Source organism: Moschus berezovskii, chromosome 18, assembly GCF_049115385.1.
Source record: "Moschus berezovskii isolate FMDL1 chromosome 18, NW_MosBer_1.0, whole genome shotgun sequence".
Lineage (NCBI taxonomy): Eukaryota > Metazoa > Chordata > Mammalia > Artiodactyla > Moschidae > Moschus > Moschus berezovskii.
The window spans coordinates 15,043,812-15,062,786 of record NC_142477.1 but is presented as its reverse complement, the minus strand read 5'-3'; the positions used below and the strand labels follow the sequence as shown (position 1 = coordinate 15,062,786).

General features: G+C 44.7%; 1 protein-coding gene across 3 annotated transcripts in view; it reads left to right on the top strand.

Moving 5' to 3' along the window:
- Nucleotides 1-18,975, top strand: part of CTNND2 (catenin delta 2) — a 487,037-nt gene that overhangs the window by 373,772 nt on the left and 94,290 nt on the right. For 2 of the 3 annotated variants that reach the window (XM_088827634.1, XM_088827632.1), the window contains one exon: nucleotides 7,593-7,743. In XM_088827634.1, the coding sequence (XP_088683760.1) occupies nucleotides 7,593-7,743 (151 nt within the window). Of the gene's footprint in view, nucleotides 1-6,488; nucleotides 6,564-7,592; nucleotides 7,744-18,975 lie in introns of all 3 variants that reach the window. The other variant, XM_088827633.1, reaches the window with a different exon arrangement.

Sequence of the window (18,975 nt, the reverse complement as noted above, 5' to 3'; positions counted from 1 at the left end):
TTAGTGTGGCTTAGCAATTGGTGTATCATTAAAAATGAATCAGGCTAAATGAGTGGAGTGTAACACATAACAGTAAATATCATGGCTTTCGGCGTGCTGCATTTCATGGGGTCACAAAGAGTCAGACACGACTGAGCGACTGAACCGAACTGAACTGAACATCTAAGACAAAGATCGTTGTCCCAGTTAACAGTGGTGTATAAAGCATAAGGTTTAAATGCAAAAAAACAGAGTCGTAAACAATTATGATGAAAAAATGGGGCATGAGGCATTATGCCTCATGGGTTAGTAATTGGGTCAGAATAAACAGAGGTTATCTGAGGACTCTGCCCAGTTAGTAGGCTCCTAGACACAATGCGTTCATTTGGACGTGATGACCAGCCTGAGTCAGGACAAGGATGATCCAACCTCAGCAGGAGATAGGGAGGAGTAGGATCAAAACCAGGTCACTGGTTCTAACCACACAGTACCTAGTGGTTTCTCCTAAGACCCCACTAAGCAGTCCTGATGGTAAGGGCTGCGTCTGTGTTATAAATGCCACACACATCCAAACTGACTAGAGAGTAAGCCCATTTTTGGACAGTCTGGCTTACTTTCATCAGTGTCATTGAATAGCAAAGTGCTGAGTGATAGAATTACATTCAGAAATTATAGAAACAGCTAAAACTGAGGGATTTTGCCTTCCAGCCAAGATGGAGTACCAAGTACTTTTAAGAAGCAATAACAGCAGCAACATAAACAAACCAGATAAATACATGAAACAATGGTTGTTAAAACACTAAGCATTAGTCAATGAAGAAAGAGAGCTCTGAGAAACTGATCGCTGTCTTGAGAGAATTTGCAGACCATGGCACAAAGATCAGAAACCCAGGAGAAGCTCAGCGGACTCTCAGAGCTAAGGGGATACCACTGGGAATCCAGGGAGACCAAGGCGACTAGAAGTTACAGTGAAAGTCAAAGTCATTCAGTTGCGTCCCACTCTTTGTGACCCCACGGACTATAGCCTGCCAGGCTCCTTTGTCCTTGGAGTTCTCCAGGAAAGAACACTGGAGTGGGTAGCCATTCCCTTCTCCAGGGAATCTTCCCAACCCAGGGATCGAACCCAGGTCTCCCACATTGCAGGCGGGTTCTTTACTGTCTGAGCTATAGGGAAGCCCAGAGCTTAAGGACAACACCAAAGAAGAGAAAATCACACCCAGAAAGAACCCCGGAAATCTTCAGAGGATCCCCTTCAGATATTCAGGAGAGAGCTGTCAGTGCATGCATGAGAAGGAAGTACCCAAGGCCGAAGAAAAAAATTCCTGAAATTATTAGACAACAATGAAGCTTGGCACTTACATGGGAATGGATGTAGTGTCTGTTCCCAAGAGCCACACAGGAAAACCTTGTGATTCGTGGATCCTTGAGCACAGCACTCTCAGAGTCTTGCCTCGGTAATTAGGTATAATTAGCCCTGGACTTGGAGAAGGCAATGGCACCCCACTCCAGTACTCTTGCCTGGAAAATCCCATGGAGGGAGGAGCCTGGTGGGCTGCAGTCCACGGGGTCGCTAAGAGTCGGACACGACTGAGCGACTTCACTTTCACTTTTCACTTTCCTGCATTGGAGGAGAAAATGGAAACCCACTTCAGCATTCTTGCCTGGAGAATCCCAGGGATGGGGGAGCCTGGTGGGCTGCCGTCTATGGGGTTCGCACAGAGTTGGACACGATTGAAGTGACTTAGCAGCAGCAGCAGCTGCCCTGGACTAAATATGCTCTAGTCTTCCCTATCAGATCTTAAAAGTGAGATGCAGAGGATCAATAGTTTGCAAGTAAATTAACTGCATCCTAGACTAAAGTTTAAAAATACTTCTAGGAATACAAAAGTACCCAGCATCCAATGCATTAAAATTGAGAATGTCTGACATCCAATTGAAAATAAACAAGAAAATGTGATTCATAATGAGGAGAAAAATCAATCATTCAAAAGCAGTTCAAAACCAACCAAGATGTTAAAAATATCAGACAAGCAGTTATTATAACTCTATTCCATGTGTTGAAAAAGTTTGTTAGAAATGTAGAAAATATACGAAAGGCCCAAATAAAACTTCTAGAGTTGAAATAAACTGAACTGGAGGGAAAAAAAGCCACGTGGAATGGGATTAAGAGCAGGTTACACATTGTTGAAGAAAAGATTAATGAATTTAAATATAACCCTGGAAACTATACAAAATGAAATGATGAGAGAAAAAAACAAAGCTACCAATCATCCATGAGCTTCAAATGGTCTAATATACATGCAATTAAAGTTCCCCAAGGAGAGGTGAGAGAAAGGAGAAAGAAAACAGAAAAAAAAAAATTGAAGAAATGATGGTTGAAAAATCTTCCAAATGGTTCCATATTTTTCAAATTTAATGAAAACCACAAACTCACCAATCCAAGCCTAAGAAACATGAAGAAACTATACCAAGGTGCTTCATAATCAAATGGCTCAAAATCAGTAATAAAGAGAAAATCTTAAAAGCAGCCAGAGGAAAAGACATGTTGCATACAAAGATAAGGATGACAGCTGATTTTTCACCAGCAGTAATGCCAGCGAGAAGACACTGTGGCACCATCTTTAAACCTGTTGGGCCCATTCGTGTATAAAGTTGATTTGGGCTTGGTACCTCGCAGGTACAACTAATCTCCATAGGAAATTCCAAAGATTCCTAGAGCAGCTGTAAAACTATCTGTAGAAGAAATCCTTTCTGAGCCCAGCTTAAGATCTGGGCTAGCCTGGGAGCTGCCATGGTTAATTACCCAAGCAGTGGGGACACAGAGGAATTCTAACATGCAAACTTCAGTTTGAGTGTCCCGACATGATCAGAGCTGTGATGGCCCAGGACATGAAACTCAGTATTGTGTCCTTCCAGCCCTGAGGACAAGCAACTATTCCTAAACCCTACACCAGAAGTCCCCATACAGAGAATTAAGGATGAGTGTGGCTTTAGGAGAGACTCCCAAAGAGATGTATGATCATTTCAAACTCTGATTACACTTTTGTAGAATCGGTTAGAACTTGTTGTGCTGTGCTCAGTCACTCAGCCATGTCTGACTTTTTTGCAACCCTGTGGACTGTAGCCCACAAGGCTCTTCTGTCCATGGAATTCTCCAGGCAAGAATACTAGAGTGGGTTGCCATTTCCTCCTCCAGAGGAATCTTCAACTCACTGGTCCTGTCTATAATTGCAGTTGCTTTGGTCCTTTTGGGGCTTCCCTCATAGTTCAGTTGGTAAAGAATCCACCTGCAATGCAGGAGACCCTGGTTCAATTCCTCGGTTGGGAAGATCCCCTGGAGAAGGGATAGGCTACCCACTCCAGTATTCTTGGGCTTCCCTTATGTCTTATCTGGTAAAGAATCTGCCTGCAATGCAGGGGGGCTTGGGTTCGATCCCTGGGTTGGGAAGATCCCCTGAAGAAGGGAAAGGCTACCCACTCCAGTATTCTTGGGCTTCCCTTATGTCTTATCTGGTAAAGAATCTGCCTGCAATGCGGGGGGGCCTGGGTTCGATCCCTGGGTTGGGAAGATCCCCTGAAGAAGGGAAAGGCTACCCACTCCAGTATTCCGGCCTGGAGAATTCCATGGACTATATAGTCCATGGGGTCACAAAGAGTCGGACGCAACTGAGCAACTTTCACTTGGTCCTTTTTATATAGTTCCTTTCAGTGGAGAAAATGCTGTTCTTAAATAGCACACACTTGGTACTAGAAATCAACCTGACATTTTCTTTTACCAGTTAAACATTTTTAATTTCCATCTGTGAGCCAGAAATTAGAAGACAATTAACATAAAGAGATGAATGTGACTTGGTAACTTCCCTCAGGTAGCTACACTTGTCAGACTTCATCTTCTCATGCCCTCTGTGGTTGGCACTAAACCTGGGGCTCTTCCCGGCGTATCCCTGCAGGGGGTGGAGATCAAGTATTCATTTCTGTCTGGAATCGCTTCTCTCCTGTGTTTCCTCTTGCCCAGGACAAGCCTCCTTGTCCTGTGGGGTTCTCAGCTGGGGTGGGGCAGTTGGTGATTGGACGATCTCTGGCCCAAGATGCTCTCCCAGCCCACCACCGCCTTTCCCCCTGTCGAGCTCCCTTGAGACGCAGCACACCCTCTCCTTAACTCAGGTGGCCGTAGTCCAATGCCTGCCATTCCGATGCCTCCCAGTCAACTGGCCAACGAAGCCTCCTGCAGCCTCAGGTCCTTAGCCTGGGCCGTGTTTCCTGCTGAACCAGCCTTCCTCTTCCTCCTCCCCTGACTCCTCTCCTCTGCCTCCTGTTTCTCCTCTTCCCTCTCCTCCTGCTTCTTCGTCTCTTCTTTCTCATCCCCCCTCCTCTTCCTTTTCTTCCTTCTTCTCCTTTTGAATCATCATGCATCCTCTCTTCAGCTCATGGACCATTCCTAAAGCCAGGCAGGTCCACACCTGCCTTGTCCCTTCCCTCCTTACTGGTGGGCTCAGTACACGATGCTATCATTCTGTTTGCAAAAACATCAAGTTCTGTCCAAAGATTTTCACCTCAGTCACAATGGATTGCCATAACCTTTTCTTTCTTGTTCATCTGTTTTCACGCCAGTGATGCGTCTACTTTTGTTTCACTTACGAAGCTCTTGGCAACTCATATACTTTACTAACACCCCATGGGCTGCAGTACTGTCCAAGGCAACTCACTTCTCTTTTGGAAAAACTCTATATGAGTCTCGCACTTCTGTGTTCAGTGCGCCTGGGAAACATTCCCTCTCTCCCAAATATCGCGTCATGCCCTGCTCTCTTTTCACTGCTTTATTCCTTCTTATTGGGTCACACAAAGGTTCACATGGGGGTTATACATGACCTGCTCCAAGACTGCTCAGCTGCTACTTAAAAAGCATCACTATTCTGGGATGTCCCCCAGGGCCCAGTAGTTAAGACTGCCTTCCAACTCAAGGGGTGCAGGTTCAATCCCTGATCAGGAAACTAAGATCCCACATACCGCACGATGTGGCTAAAAGTTAAATAAATAATTGTGTTTTTAAAAAGCATCACTATCATAAATCCTTGCATGTCAAGAAAACTTTAGAAGCTTGCAACATCTTTTGAATGAATTGTTAATAATTGATTGTGAATCATCACATGCTGAGCTAATACTGGGGATTTTCCATACCCACACAAACACACTCACAACTAAAAGTTTCAAAATAAAGGCTGTTTTCTATGTGTCGCTCACATAAGGTCAAACCCATTGTCCTGTTTTTCCCTTTTCACCTAGAGCATATCACTATGTACCATTTTCTCATACCAGAAAAGTATATCTACAACTCGTGCACGGTTTTGACCATGCATAGCCATTTGTATTCCTCTCAAATCAATTCTCGGTGAAGCTGAAGGACTCATCATTTTACAAACACCAAACCATCTTTCCATCCAACAGGAAGGTATATAATAGCTAGGCTTCTAAGGAGGAAAAGTAGGGGACCTTTCCTGGTTTGTTTCAAACATGGCCAGATTCTCTTCTGTGACACTGGGAAGAATGGAAGGGAGGGAAAGGTCTGAGTGCAGAGGTTTAGGTGAGACAATGAGATGATGGTGAGGAGGGAATGCAGTCAGAATTGTGGAGAGTGGAGTTAGGGGGCGAGGACTGGGGGTCAAGGGCACAGGAGACCTGTGGGCAGCTAACATCTTTGAGTCTAGATCTCCTCATCTATAAAATAAGAACAATAGTGTCATTCTCCCAGGAATTTGGGGATTAGAAGAAACCAAAAATGGACAGGCCAGCATCTGGAGTCTAGGGTGAGGTGGTTCTGGGAAAGAGGTCATCTTTGGGCCTGAGTTCAACCTGCCTGAGTTCCAAAAATATCCACCCTGGTCTCCCAAAAGGCACAGAATATCTCCCCAGTGTTAAAACGCACTGTTGACGTTCATCTTACCATACGCAAACGTTGACTCCACTCTCTGATTTCCGTTTTCCTTAGTTTTAGGGAAGAACCCAACAGTGAGTGGGCTGCAGAAGCTCAGGTGTCTAGTCTGCTCCTGGACCCGGAAATCAGAAGGCTTAGCAATAGTGGAGGGGTAGATGAAAATCGTGTCTCAGCATGTCAAATTGCAAATGAAGTTTCCCATGGATACGATGCAGGGTTTGAACTGGCTTCATGAAGCTCCTTTCCTTGGAAGGGATATCCCATCCTGACAGCTAAATTTCAAGAAGCGGTTTCCAAACCTTGAGATTTTTTTTTCCATGTCTAAGACTTTCTGACCATCCGTTCCTTTGCTTCCTGAGACTGGGGCTATGAAATAGTTAATTGCAGTCAAGAGATGCTGTCGTGAATTCCCTCTGCTCCCCCACCCCCTCACACCTCCTAGAGACTGAACCACAGTGTAGGGTCAGGAGAAAATGAACGGTCCAAGTTGATGGGGATAAGAAACTATGTGAATGTGACTTCTCTAACGTAGGACAGGATGAAGTTGTGTGTTTTTTTAATCTCATATTTCATGCAGGGCTGGGCTGAGGATGTGGCAGGCATGGCAAATGCCCTACGTTCACTGCCAGAGGGGGCTCCCTGCCTGCCACAGGTGAGAGCCAGCTCTGGGGTGCCTGTCCTGATGGGGAAAGGGGGGTGGGGCCTGGAGGGGAGGGTGGGGACTCTGTCCACCTTCAGTGGTCCCCAGGAGGACTCTGCCACAGAATCCGGAATCTTGTGTTATGAATTTCTTTTTCTTAGCTCATAAATGAAATTGCAACGGATTAAACCCTTATACTGGTTGATTTTTGTGGCACACGGTCTTCTCTGGAACACAGTACAGGAGTATAAAGTGTGTATACTCAAATGTCTAGAAAACCTGAGCCTACCCATATTCAGTTCAATGAATCTGAATGCTTTATTGTCCTGATACGGCAAATACATTTCCATAAAAAGTCTTAGATATGCTCTACTAAGGCCAACCACCACTAACTCAAAACAAATTGTGTACTTACCTTATAAATTTGACATTGAATTTTGGCCCTGGATATATTTCAATTTTTTTGAATTTTATGATTTTCACTCTTCGTCTTTGATGTCATATGTACCTCTCCTCGGCCGTACTGTTTTCTGATTATTTCCTCCTAATTATTCAGCAAACAACTTAATTGACAGTAATTTCTGTAAGATCTCTCTGCCCCACTTCCAAATTCAAGTTTGTTTGTTTTTTTAAAATCACCTGTGTGCAACCTTTTATCATTTTCTACTTTTTCCAGGATTTCCTTTCCTCTTCATGTCAATAACCAGCCCTTCCTGTCCCAAACCTCCATATCTTAAAGTATCAGGTATAAAGGCACCACACAAATGTCTTTCTAACTCTTGGACTGAGAAACCTGGGACCAGAGAAATGAAGTGTGATGAACTGATTAACCCTGAGCCCTCTATCATATGTTGGAGGCAGAAATAAAGTTAAAACCTTTAAATACCTGTCTAACATGCTCAACCTATTCTACAAGGAGGTCTTGATAATTCAAACTTTCTGGCACCTGTGGATGACAGTCTGAACACCCACAGGCGCTGTTTGCTTGGAGGGTTTCCACCCACCCCAGCCTCTAATGCCTTGGCCTCCGCTCATTTGCAGTGGTCGGTATATATCCGAGCTGCTGTCCGGAAAGAGAAAGGCCTGCCCATCCTTGTGGAGCTGCTGCGGATCGACAGTGACCGTGTGGTGTGCGCAGTGGCCACCGCGCTCCGGAACATGGCCCTGGACGTCAGGAATAAGGAGCTCATTGGTACGTCCCCTCCGACTCACCGCGTCTCCACTTTGTTCTTCTAAATCGAAGTATAATGCATTTCCTGTGTTTGAACCCACATGCAGAACATACATGCGCATGCAGAAACACAGCATGTGTTAGAGACCTTGTTTTTCCAGCCCTCCTTCTAGCGGAAATCAATGCGCTAATTTATCTTTTAGAATTTAGAGGAAAATGTGAAGCTTGTTGACATTCCTAATCCTTGCAAATTAAAAACAACTGAAGTGCTGCGCACTGGATACCGTTGTCCTGATCCTCTAAATCCTTGCCAGGCTGTTTGTTTGCTTTCCATGTCGTGAACTGGAATTCTAATGGGATACAGGCCTCTTCTTCTCCTCTCTGTGTTAAAGTTTATTTTTGCATTAGACCAGATTGGCTCTCCAGTCCTATTTTTCAAGAATCATCTCCCTTTAGTTAAGTAATCAAGGAAGGGAGGATCTTTCATTAATGAAGCATTAAAGAGATCATCCATAGGTCTGTCAATTCAACAAATGTTTGTCCATGACCTACTTTGTTCCAGGCCTGTTCTATGCCTAGTGTTCATGAGTGCTCAGTCGTTTCAGTCATGTCCAGCTCTTTGTGACCCTATGGACTGTAGCTTATAGACAGGCTCCTCTGTCCATGGGATTCTCCAGGCAAGAATACTGGAGTGGGTTGCCATTCCCTCATCCAGGGGATCTTCCCAACCCAGGAATTGAACCCAGGTCTCCTGCATTGCAGGCGGATTCTTTACTGCTGAGCTACAGGGGAAGCCCTCTAGGTCTAGAGATGGTATCAAAATAGAAGGCCTTGCCCTTGTGGAGTTTACATTCTGGACAGGGGCAACCAACAAAAGACACACATGAATCCCACGGTGTGGTTGAAATGTTCTGTGGGAGAAAGTGGTGCTGGGTCAGGCACGCTGTCACTGGTGAGGTTGCAATCATTTTAAATTGAAGTGAAATTTACATTGCATAAAATCAATCACTTTAAAATGTACCTTTTGGATGGCATTTAGTATTTATAGTGTTGTACAACCACCGCCTGTGTCAAGTTCCAAAACGTTTTTGTGACCCTGAAGAAAACCCTGTGCATGGTAAGTCGCTTCAGTTGTGTCCAACTCTTTGCGACCTTATGGACTCGTAGCCCACCAGGCTTCTCTGTCCTTGGGATTCTCCAGGCAAGAGTTCTGGAGTGGGCTGTCATGCCCTCCTCCAGGGGATCTTCCTGGAGTTCCAAGATCGAACTCATGTCTCTTTTGTCTTCTACATTGGCAGGTGGGTTCTTTCCCACTAGCACCACCTGGGAAGCCCCCAAACTGTGCACCTATTAAGTGGTCACTCCCTATTTCCCCCTCCTCACATCCCCTGGAAGCCGGCAGTCTGCTTTTTGTTTCTGTGGATTTTCTTATTCTGGATATTTCATGTAAATGGAATCATGTAAGATGTGAGCTTTTGTATCCAGCTTCTTTCAATTAACATCAGGGATTGTCGATTTGAGAGGTCAAAGTCAAGGTGACAGCTGTTGCAAAGCTAACATTTGAGCAAAGACTTGAAGCCAATGAGATGGGGCCCTGTGGTTCTTCCAGGGGAAGACTATCTAAGCTGGAGGAGTGGCCTCTGCAGACAACCCTCCAGCAGGGGATCTGGGAGCAGGCTGATTGTGGGTTCAAGGTCTCTGGGGGCCTAGTGTGCCTGGTGCATAGTGGGTGATGGGCGTCCAGGTTGAAGAGATGCTCTGGATCCCTCCTCCTGTAACTGAGAGGATGCTCAGGCCAAGGTTGATTGATGCCTGGAGAACTGATGAACCTCCAGGACCTGCCCAGGGAGAGACACGACCTCCCCATAGACCATTGACCTCCTGGGGTGAAAGAGATGACTCCGGATGGGTGGTTGATCAATGCAGCATGAAGCCTGACCAGTTTGACCACAGGTAATAGGTATCAGCGGGGATCAGACAGCAGGGAGCTGGACCACGCATCGTGGCAAAGGTTCTGGTTATGCGCTCTCAGGGGGTCTGGGGGAAGCAGGTGAGGGTGAGTGAAGAGGGATGACTCCATTCCTGGGGCAGTTGGAACACCAGGCACGGGTTCAAATTTCATACACAGACTATGCATGGAGACAGTGGCCTATTTCTTCTATCCAGGTTCCTGAGGGTGACGTACTAGGCCCTTGGTGATCTGGGAACCAGCCACTTTCCACCCCACGATGCCCATCATATCCTCCAATAAACATCAAGTGTTTGCAGTCTCTTTTGGTTTAGGGCCTAAGTCATGTCTGACTCTTTTGTGACCCAGTGGGCTGAAGCCCACCAGGCTCCTCTGTCCATGAGATTTCCTAGGCGAGAATACTGAAGTGGGTTGCTATTTCATTCTCCAGGGGACCCTCCTGACTCAAGGATCAAACCTGGTCTCCTGCATTGTAGGCAGATTCTTTACCAATTGAGCCACTGGGGAAGACCTTGCGGGTCTCTAAGCCACTTATTCGTTCACAGGGACCAGATTTCAAATCTGTGTCTAATAAATGCAGTTATTTGTTATGCTTGCAGTGCATCATCAGGCATGAAATAAGCTCACAACTTGATATTTATACTTAGTTTGAATTTAAATGTGGGTGGTAGCTGTTGCATATTTAAACTACATCGTTAGCCCTCTGTGTATTTGCTTTCCCTTTCCTTACTTGTTTGTTTCAGACAGGATAGAGCCGTGGCTTCCAATCAAATCCTAGGGCTCCTCTGTAACATGGAGGAAAAATCAATAGCTAATCACTCTGCTACTTGGATACGAACTACTAGGTGTTGTGCATTTGTGTGTTTTATCTCTTTTGGTGGATTAAAATATAACAAAGTATGGAACTATTGATTGATTTTCTAGCTTCAAGGCATCTCTTCTCTCCAGGAAGTCAGTTCTCTAGAACTGTCTCTGAAGCAGGAACATTTGGAAGTCCATATTGCCCATGTTAAATTAAGCCTCTCCTATCAAATGTCATCAGACAGGAAAGGGAGCCAGCCGTTTAAAAATAGGAGTGAAAATATCTCAGCCATAGGCTTTAAGGAATCAATATCTTTTCTCCTTGAGTAAGAAAAGCAGAATTGAACAAAACAGCACACTATTCTCTTCTGTCTGGGAGAAAGGAAATATGACCTTTGCTAACTCTTTTGCTTTAAATATTGTATCAAAGTAATGGGTTTTAATGAGACAATGCTATACAGAACTTTATCTATTGAAAAGAAAGCTGCAGTGACTTTGAACCAAGAACCAAAACAAAATTGAACTTGGACTTTTCTTTATCAACTTAATCAAAACTTTGGGGTGTGTATGTATGCTAATGCTTTAGTCACGTCTGACTCTTCGTGACGCCATGGACCGTACCTCTCCAGGCTTCTCTGTCCATGGGGCTCTCCAGGCAAGAATCCTGGAGCGGGTTGCCATGCCCTCCGCCAGAGTCTCTTCCCGACCCAGGGATCAAACCTGCATCTCTTACATCTACCTGCCCTGGCAGGTGGGTTCTTTACCACCTGTGCTACTTGGGAAGCCCCAAAGCTTCCGTGACCTGGAATTAAAGATAGTCTGAAAACTCCCAGGTAGCTACCTCTGGCATAAATCTCACATCTCTGCCTGCAATAGTCTGTCTGCCACCCGCAGGGGGGGTCTGACAGGCATCTCAAATATAATATCTCCATACCTGAGTTCCTTGTCTTCTCTCCCAAGCCCAGTCCTTCCACAGGCTTCCCCGCAGTGACCTGTCCTTGCCATGGTCCTTTGATTCTGCACTCTCATACCCAATCCATCAGCAGGTCTGGCTTCCTTCTGAATTTTCCCAGAACCTGACCCTTCTCATCTTCATTGCCTGTACCCCCCCCCCCCCGCAAACCTCATCCTCTTTCACCTGGGTCATCACCATGGCCACTTTCCAGGTCTTTTTGCCCCCACCCCAGTGCCACCATCTACTCTCAAAGAGCAGCTGGAGTGGTCCTGTCAAAACCTTACCACGTGTGTTCTCCTTTTAAAACCCTGCATCAGCTCCTCATTTCTCTAGTGTGAAGGTAAAAGTCTTTGTAAGGCAGTCGCAACTGTACGATCCAGCTCTGTTCCCTCTCCAGCCCCACCTCCTTTCTCACTGGGCGCTGCTTCACTGTGGTCCCTTCATGACCTAAGCCACGAGCCTGCCTCAGGGCCCTTGAACGTGTGGCTCCCTGCACCCCATCTCCACTTCCTTTAGATGTCCATGTGGTTATTCCTTAACCCCTCAGGTCTTACTCAAGTGTTACTTTCCCAAAACAACCTTTTCTGGTGCCTCTTCTTAAAATCCTTCCCCCTTTTACTGCTTTATCGATCTTCACAGCACTAATTACCCTCTGACATGGAACATATTATTTATTTATCTTGTTTCTTGTCCGTCTCCCTGAACCGGAATGCCACCCTACTAAAAGGAGGAGGTTCCATCTTTTGTGTTTACTGATGTAGATCGTGTACCTAGAACAGCACCTGACCCATACCAGGGATTCATCAATATTTGCTGAATGAATAACTGAATTATTAATGATTTTTTCCTGTCTGGCCATCATGTTATAGTGAACTGCAAATCAGCAAAACTTGAAGTAAGCAAAAATAAAATATTAACTAAAGAAAAAGATTTTATATTAATAAAGAAAATCATCCAAAAATCAGTTCATTATCCTACTAAAGTTTACTAGATGTATACAGACACTCATAATTTCAAAAGGAATCCAGTTGTTTCCATCACGGGGGTCCAGTTTAAATTACATCTCTTCTTAGATTGTTCTTTTAATTAAGGGTGGAAGGAGGGACAGCTACCATAACTCTGGTTAAGGAATGGTTCATCTTCCTTGGACTCCATGATAAGAAAAAATTCAAATAAACTATTGAACAATAATTACTCCACCCCATAAAGCTCTAATGAGGATCTGATAGAATAAATTCCACTTGATCATGGTGTATGATCCTTTTAATATGTTGTCAGATTCGTTTGCTAATATTTGTTGAGGATTTTTGCATCTATGTTCATGAGTGATATTGGTATATAATTTTCCTTTTTTGTGGTATCTTTGATTTTGGTATCAGAGTGATGGTAGCCTCATAGAATGACTTTGGAAGTACTCTTTCCTCTGCAATTTTTCAGAAGCTTTTGAGAAGGATAGATGTCAGCTCTTCTCTAAATGGCTGATAAAATTTGCCTGTGAAACCATCTGGTCCCGGGCTTTTGTTCGTTGGGAATTTTTGAATCACAAATTCAGTTTCAGCACTTGTGATGGTCTGTTCATATTTTCTGTTTCTTCCTGGTTCAATTTTAGGAGATTGTGCCTTTTTAGAATTTGTCTGTTTCTTCCAAGTTGTTCATTTTATGGCATATAGTTGTTGTCATTCAGTCCCTAAGTCATGTCTGGCTCTTTGTGACCCCATGGACTGCACCACGCCAGGCTTCCCTGTCCTTCACTGTCGCCTGGAGTTTGCTCAATATCCTGTCCATTGAGTCGATGACGTCATCCAACCATCTCATCCTCTGTCGCCCCCTTCTCCTCCTGCCCTCAGTCTTTCCCAGCATCAGGGTCTTTTCTAGTGGGTTGGCTCTTTGCTTTCGGTAGCCCAAGTATTGGAGTTTCAACTTCAATATTAGTCCTTCCAATGAATATTCACAGTTGATTTCCTTTAGGATTGATTGGTTTAATCTCCTTGCTGTCCAAGAGGCTCTTGCAGTAAACAATCTCTTATGATCCTTTGTATTTCTGTGATGTCCATTTTAACTTCTTTTTCATTTGTAATTTTATTGATTTGAGTCCTCTCCTTTTTGTTTTTTTCTTGATGAGTCTGGCTGAAGGTTTATCAATTTTATCTTTTCAAAGATCAGCTTTTAGTTAAATTGACCTCTTCTATTGTTTTCTTCGTCTCTATACCATTTATTTCTGCTCTGATCGTCATGATTTCTTCTGCTAGCTTTGTGTTTTATTTATTCTTTCTCTAGTTGCTTTACGTGTAAGATTAGGTTGTTTATTTGTGATTTTTCTGATTTCCTAAGGTAAGATAGTATTACTATCAACTTCTCTCTTACAGCTGCTTTTGCTGCGTCCCATGGGTTTGGGATTTTTGTGCTTTCATTTTCATTTCTCTCCAGGTATTTTTTATTTCCTCTTAAAAAAAAGGTAGTACTAAAAGGAGTGTGACCTCTTCTGCCTCTCCCTGTCTTCCCATTCAGGCTGTGTCCATGGTTCAGTGGATATCTCTGTATCAGGTGATAAGTAGGCTACGGGGAGATCTTTGTGTTCTTCTGAATGACGTAGTGCTGTGGTCCAGGTGACTGCACATCATCCACTTCTTTGCAGACTTCCAGAAACGTTAATTATTTTCAAAGAGTTTTACTAGGATAGGTGTTAGCTCTTCTCTAAATTTTTAGCAGAATTCAGCTGTGAAGCCATCTGGACCTGGGCTTTTGTTTGCTGGAAGATTTTCTTCTGGGCATACACACCGAGGAAACCAGAATTGAAAGAGACACATGTACCCCAATGTTCATCGCAGCACTGTTTATAATAGCCAGGACATGGAAGCAAACTAGATGTCCATCTGCAGACGAATGGATAAGAAAGCTGTGGTACATATACACAATGGAGTATTACTCAGCCATTAAAAAGAATCAGTTCTAATGAGGTGGATGAAACTGGAGCCTATTATACAGAGTGAAGTAAGCCAGAAAGAAAAACAATACAATATACTAACGCATATATATGGAATTTAGAAAGATGGTAATGATAACCCTGTATGCGAGATAGCAAAAGAGACACAGGTGTATAGAACAGTCTTTTGGACTCTGTGGGAGAGGGGGAGGGTGGGATGATTTGGGAGAATGGCATTGAAACATGTATATTATCATATGTGAAACGAATTGCCAGTCCAGGTTAGATGCATGATACAGGATGCTCGGGGCTGGTGCACTGGGATGACCCAGAGGGATGGGATGGGGAGGGAGGTGGGAGTGGGGTTCAAAATGGGGAACACATGTACACCCGGGGTGGATTCATGTCAATGTATGGCAAAACCAATACAATAATGTAAAGTAATTAGCCTCCAATTAAAGTTTTAAAAATTAAAAATATATATATTTTTAATGAACCAAAAATATTAATTGTTCTCCTGTGTAAAACATTATTTCATCATTCAGAAAGGGTTTCTTTTTCATGGTGATAATTAGCTTTGGCCAAAAAGACAAACAGTAGTGTCCTGCTCTAGCACCTTTACCAAAATGTCATCCATTTCAGCACACAGACAGTTCCTGATGAAGGCGGCAGGTATTTCTTCTGCCATCAAGCGAACAAGCAAAACTCTAACAAAACGAAAAGCTTTTCACATGTGACAACTAGATGGGAAAGATACTGGCGTGGTATCACCAACTGCCTCTTATCTCTAACCACTCTTTCTGATGAATTCTTCATCCAGACCAGCCTTGGTACCATTGTCCCTGCTCATAAAACTTTACCTGAGCAGTTCCCTTCCCTGGCCCATGCTTTCATCTCTGTGTATTTACCCACCTACCCCCCAACATACACACCCAGTCATCACTCAGAGCCCCGATGAACACGGCTCCTTGAACACAGAACAGAGGTAGATGGTACCTACTTGATTAAGAAAATCTTTTAATTTATCTTTGAGGGTAGGAGAAATAGGGGGTGACCAAGGATGGTTGGATGGCACCAGCAACTCAATGGACATGAGTTTGTGCAAGCTTCAGAAGATGGTGAAGGACAGGGAAGCCTGGTGTGCTGCAGTCCATGGGGTCACAAAGAGTCGAGCATGACTGAGTGACTGAACAACAGCAGAGCCACCGGGGAAGCAGATTTCCATTATATAATTTTATTTTTTGTGCTGTCTTTCACTTTTTTTGCACTGCATTGCATCTCCTCCCAACAAGATAATAAGCAGGAGTCAGGCACCATGTTTATTTCTGTGTCCTGCCTTGCCTAGCCCTTTGTTGTGCTCAGGACACAGTTGCTGAACTAATTCTCTGGTGGGTGAATAACGTGGATTATTTATTCTGGAGAGCAGATCTAGAGGAGGTTTGGGGAATCCCACGTAGAGAGAGGGCAGGGAAGAGGATGCTCTTTTCACAGCATCCAGGGAAGAGAGGAAAGAAAGATGCTCAGATGCTGCCAGAAATCCTGGACTCGAGTCAAACTCATTCCATTGCCACTTGGGAAGAGGCTTGAGTTGGGTGGGAAATAGCAGTGCTTTGTGCGTGTGCCCTGACAATTCCTAAAGGTTGGAAGAACCGCTGCACCCCGCGGGTGGTATTGGCAGAGCTCACAGAGCACCCTCCTTTCACTTCCCTGGGAGATGGTTGCCTACCACCCTTTCAGGCAGGCAAGCCAGGCTCGGACGCTGGGAGCATCCTCCTGGCTGCCTCACTGCCCTCCCTGGACTGAAGAGAAGGACCTTCCGCTGCTGTGTGAACCTGGCCCTTCCTTCCCCAGCTCATCTCAGTCCTGTAGTCACGTCCTCTCTGCCCTGCGTGATCCTTTCCCTGTGCTCTGTCATCATCTGGAGATTGGGTCACCACATTTGGAATCATAGACGGATGCCTCCATCCAATCATATGATCTGACCCATTCTTGACATGGGGCCGACCATCTTTTCATCTTTTCATAAGATGTTAGCAACTGTCCGAGCTTCTTCTATCCAACACCTTCTCAACCCGATCCAGCCTCAAAGGGAACGCCAGACTCTGACTCTTGCTGGCATCAGGAAGGGCTATTTCCCAGAGAAGTCTGCTGGCTCCCAAACATTGCTGTCCCCCAAGAGAGACGGAGGAGAAGGGACCCCCAAATCTCCAGGGTCACGTAGCAGTGCACATCACACACTTTCCTAGACTCACAAAATTACAAACAAAATAAGCGGAGTTTCTTGCCAAGGAATTAAGTATTATTGAAGCATCAAATCTACTGCTATTTCCCTCACCCCTCAAGGCTGTCTGATCATCCCTTTCATTCATTCTAGGGAGGGTATTCCCTTCCTGGCTTTTTTTTTTTTCTTGCCCTAATCTGTTTGAAATACTAAGATAAAAGATTTTATCTCACCACTCTGATGATTCTTTGTAGACAGTGGTTGCTGATTATATTTGAAGGACACCATAAAAATGTTGTCTTTAAGTGGAAATGAAGACAGAATAAAGAAAATGGTAATGTTGATGGAATGAGAATCACCCCTTCCCCCCAACTGCTACCCTTGTGTCAGATCTTTACTTGGTGAGAAATGTCTTGTTTTTGGAGACACGGGAGGGGAAAAGTGTGGGGGAACCGTCATTGTATCCAAACTGCGCTAAATGTCGTGCCACTTTGTAAACATTCTCTTTTATTTAATGATCTCACAGCTGAAATTTCAAGGTGTATACCCATGGAATTCTAGACTTGGTAGCACTGATCTTCACCAGGTAGTCCAGGGGTAGAGAATCAGCCTGCCAGTGCAGGAGACATGGGTTTGATCCCTGGGTCAGGAAGATTCCCCTGGAGAAAGAAATGGCAACCCACTCCAGTATTCTTGCTTGGAGAATCCCATGGACAGAGGAACCTGGGGGCTATAGTCCATGAGGTCGCAGAGTCAGACCTGCCTGAAGAGACTTAGCAGGCAGCACGGTCTCCCTCCCGACTTTGGGGTATATTTTACCCAGTTCTTGAATCATGAGGGCATGGTGGTGGTACTTGCTCAGTTGTGTCCACTCTTGTGACCGCATGGACTGTAACCTGCCGGGCTCCTCTGTCCAAGGGGATCTCCAGGCAAGAATACTGGAGTGGATTGCTACTCCCTTCACCAGGGGATCTTCCCGACCAGGATAGAAACCTAAGCCTGTGCTCCTTCTCCATGAAGCTGCATTCCAGATGCTGCTTGGGAGATCGTGCCTCAAAGTTTGTCTAAATTCTTTGGAAAACGCCCTCAAGCTAGGAGAGATTGAGGGCAGGAGGAGAAGAGGGCAACAAAGCATGAGATGGTTGGATGGCATCACTGACTCAACGGCATGAGTTTGAGCAAACTCTGGGAGATAGTGAAGGACAGGGAAGCCTGGCGGGCTGCAGTCCATAGGATCACAAGGAGCCAGACACGACTTAGCAACTGAACAGCAGTAGGAATGAATCACGTCCTGGTCTTCGCCCTCTGTGTCTTTAGAATATCACGGTGTACTCACAGCATCTCCTGGGGCTCTTCAGAGGTATGGCACTACCTTTTAAGTACACGCATGTGTGTGTTTTATTACTTTCTCATCTCATGCCAGTGGCTTCCAGGTAGCAGAACCCCCTGGGGTGTGGGGATCCGCTCCTGGAGGGCAGACCTGTCACAGGCCACTCACCACAGCCTCATGGGCACCTTCTTTATCTGCATTCCCGACCCTGGGAATCCCACTTGTGCCCGGGGAAAGACTCGAGTCTCTGAAAACCTCAGTGCAACCTGGGAGGCAGTGTGTTATTTTTATTCCTGGGAAATGTGTAAGCTTTACTTTATTAAGTAGGTTTGAGGACATTTTTAGAGGCATACCTTCTCTGCATTTCAAAACATGTTTCTTCAGACCCTGGCAGATGTTGTTTTAATTAAAACACATGTAATTTCAATTAGTATTTTTAAAAGAAGCCCGCTTTTCCAGACAAGGTCCTTTTTCAGAGCACCCTTTGCTGACTAATTTTTAATAACTTGATTTCTGGAGCCAAATTCTAGCAGCCAGAGAGCTGTGTGCTTTGGCCAAAACTTGGTATCTTCAGATTAAGCGCCTATGTTAGAACCCTCATCTCCCAAACCCCAGAGCCTAATCTCATGAATGCTGCCTCCCTTTCCAGCAAAGACTTGGGTTCTTTGTTAATTAACTTCAGACACCTGTTGGGGAATTTTGGCGGCTGGGTCTGGCAGATAAGAATTCCTTGGAAGGGCACGTGGTAAATAATTTGAAGAGCCAATGATTATTTTATTAAACAAGACTTAACGATTGGCCCCTTGGAAATATTCCATGTGGGGAAAAGGCAAAACTGAGCAATTTGCGGTTGATTCAGACTTTAGGACCTCTGCTTAAAGACCTCAAAGAAAAGAGAGAGAGAGAAAAAGAAACCTAAGTTTACTTGGACCATTTCAGCATTTATTGTGATGCCAAACAGTTTCAGAAGAAAAACTTCGAAGGAGAGCATGCGTTAGAAATGAAATGCCTCTCCCAAATACCCCAATTCTTGAGAAACAGAAAAGAGGATTTT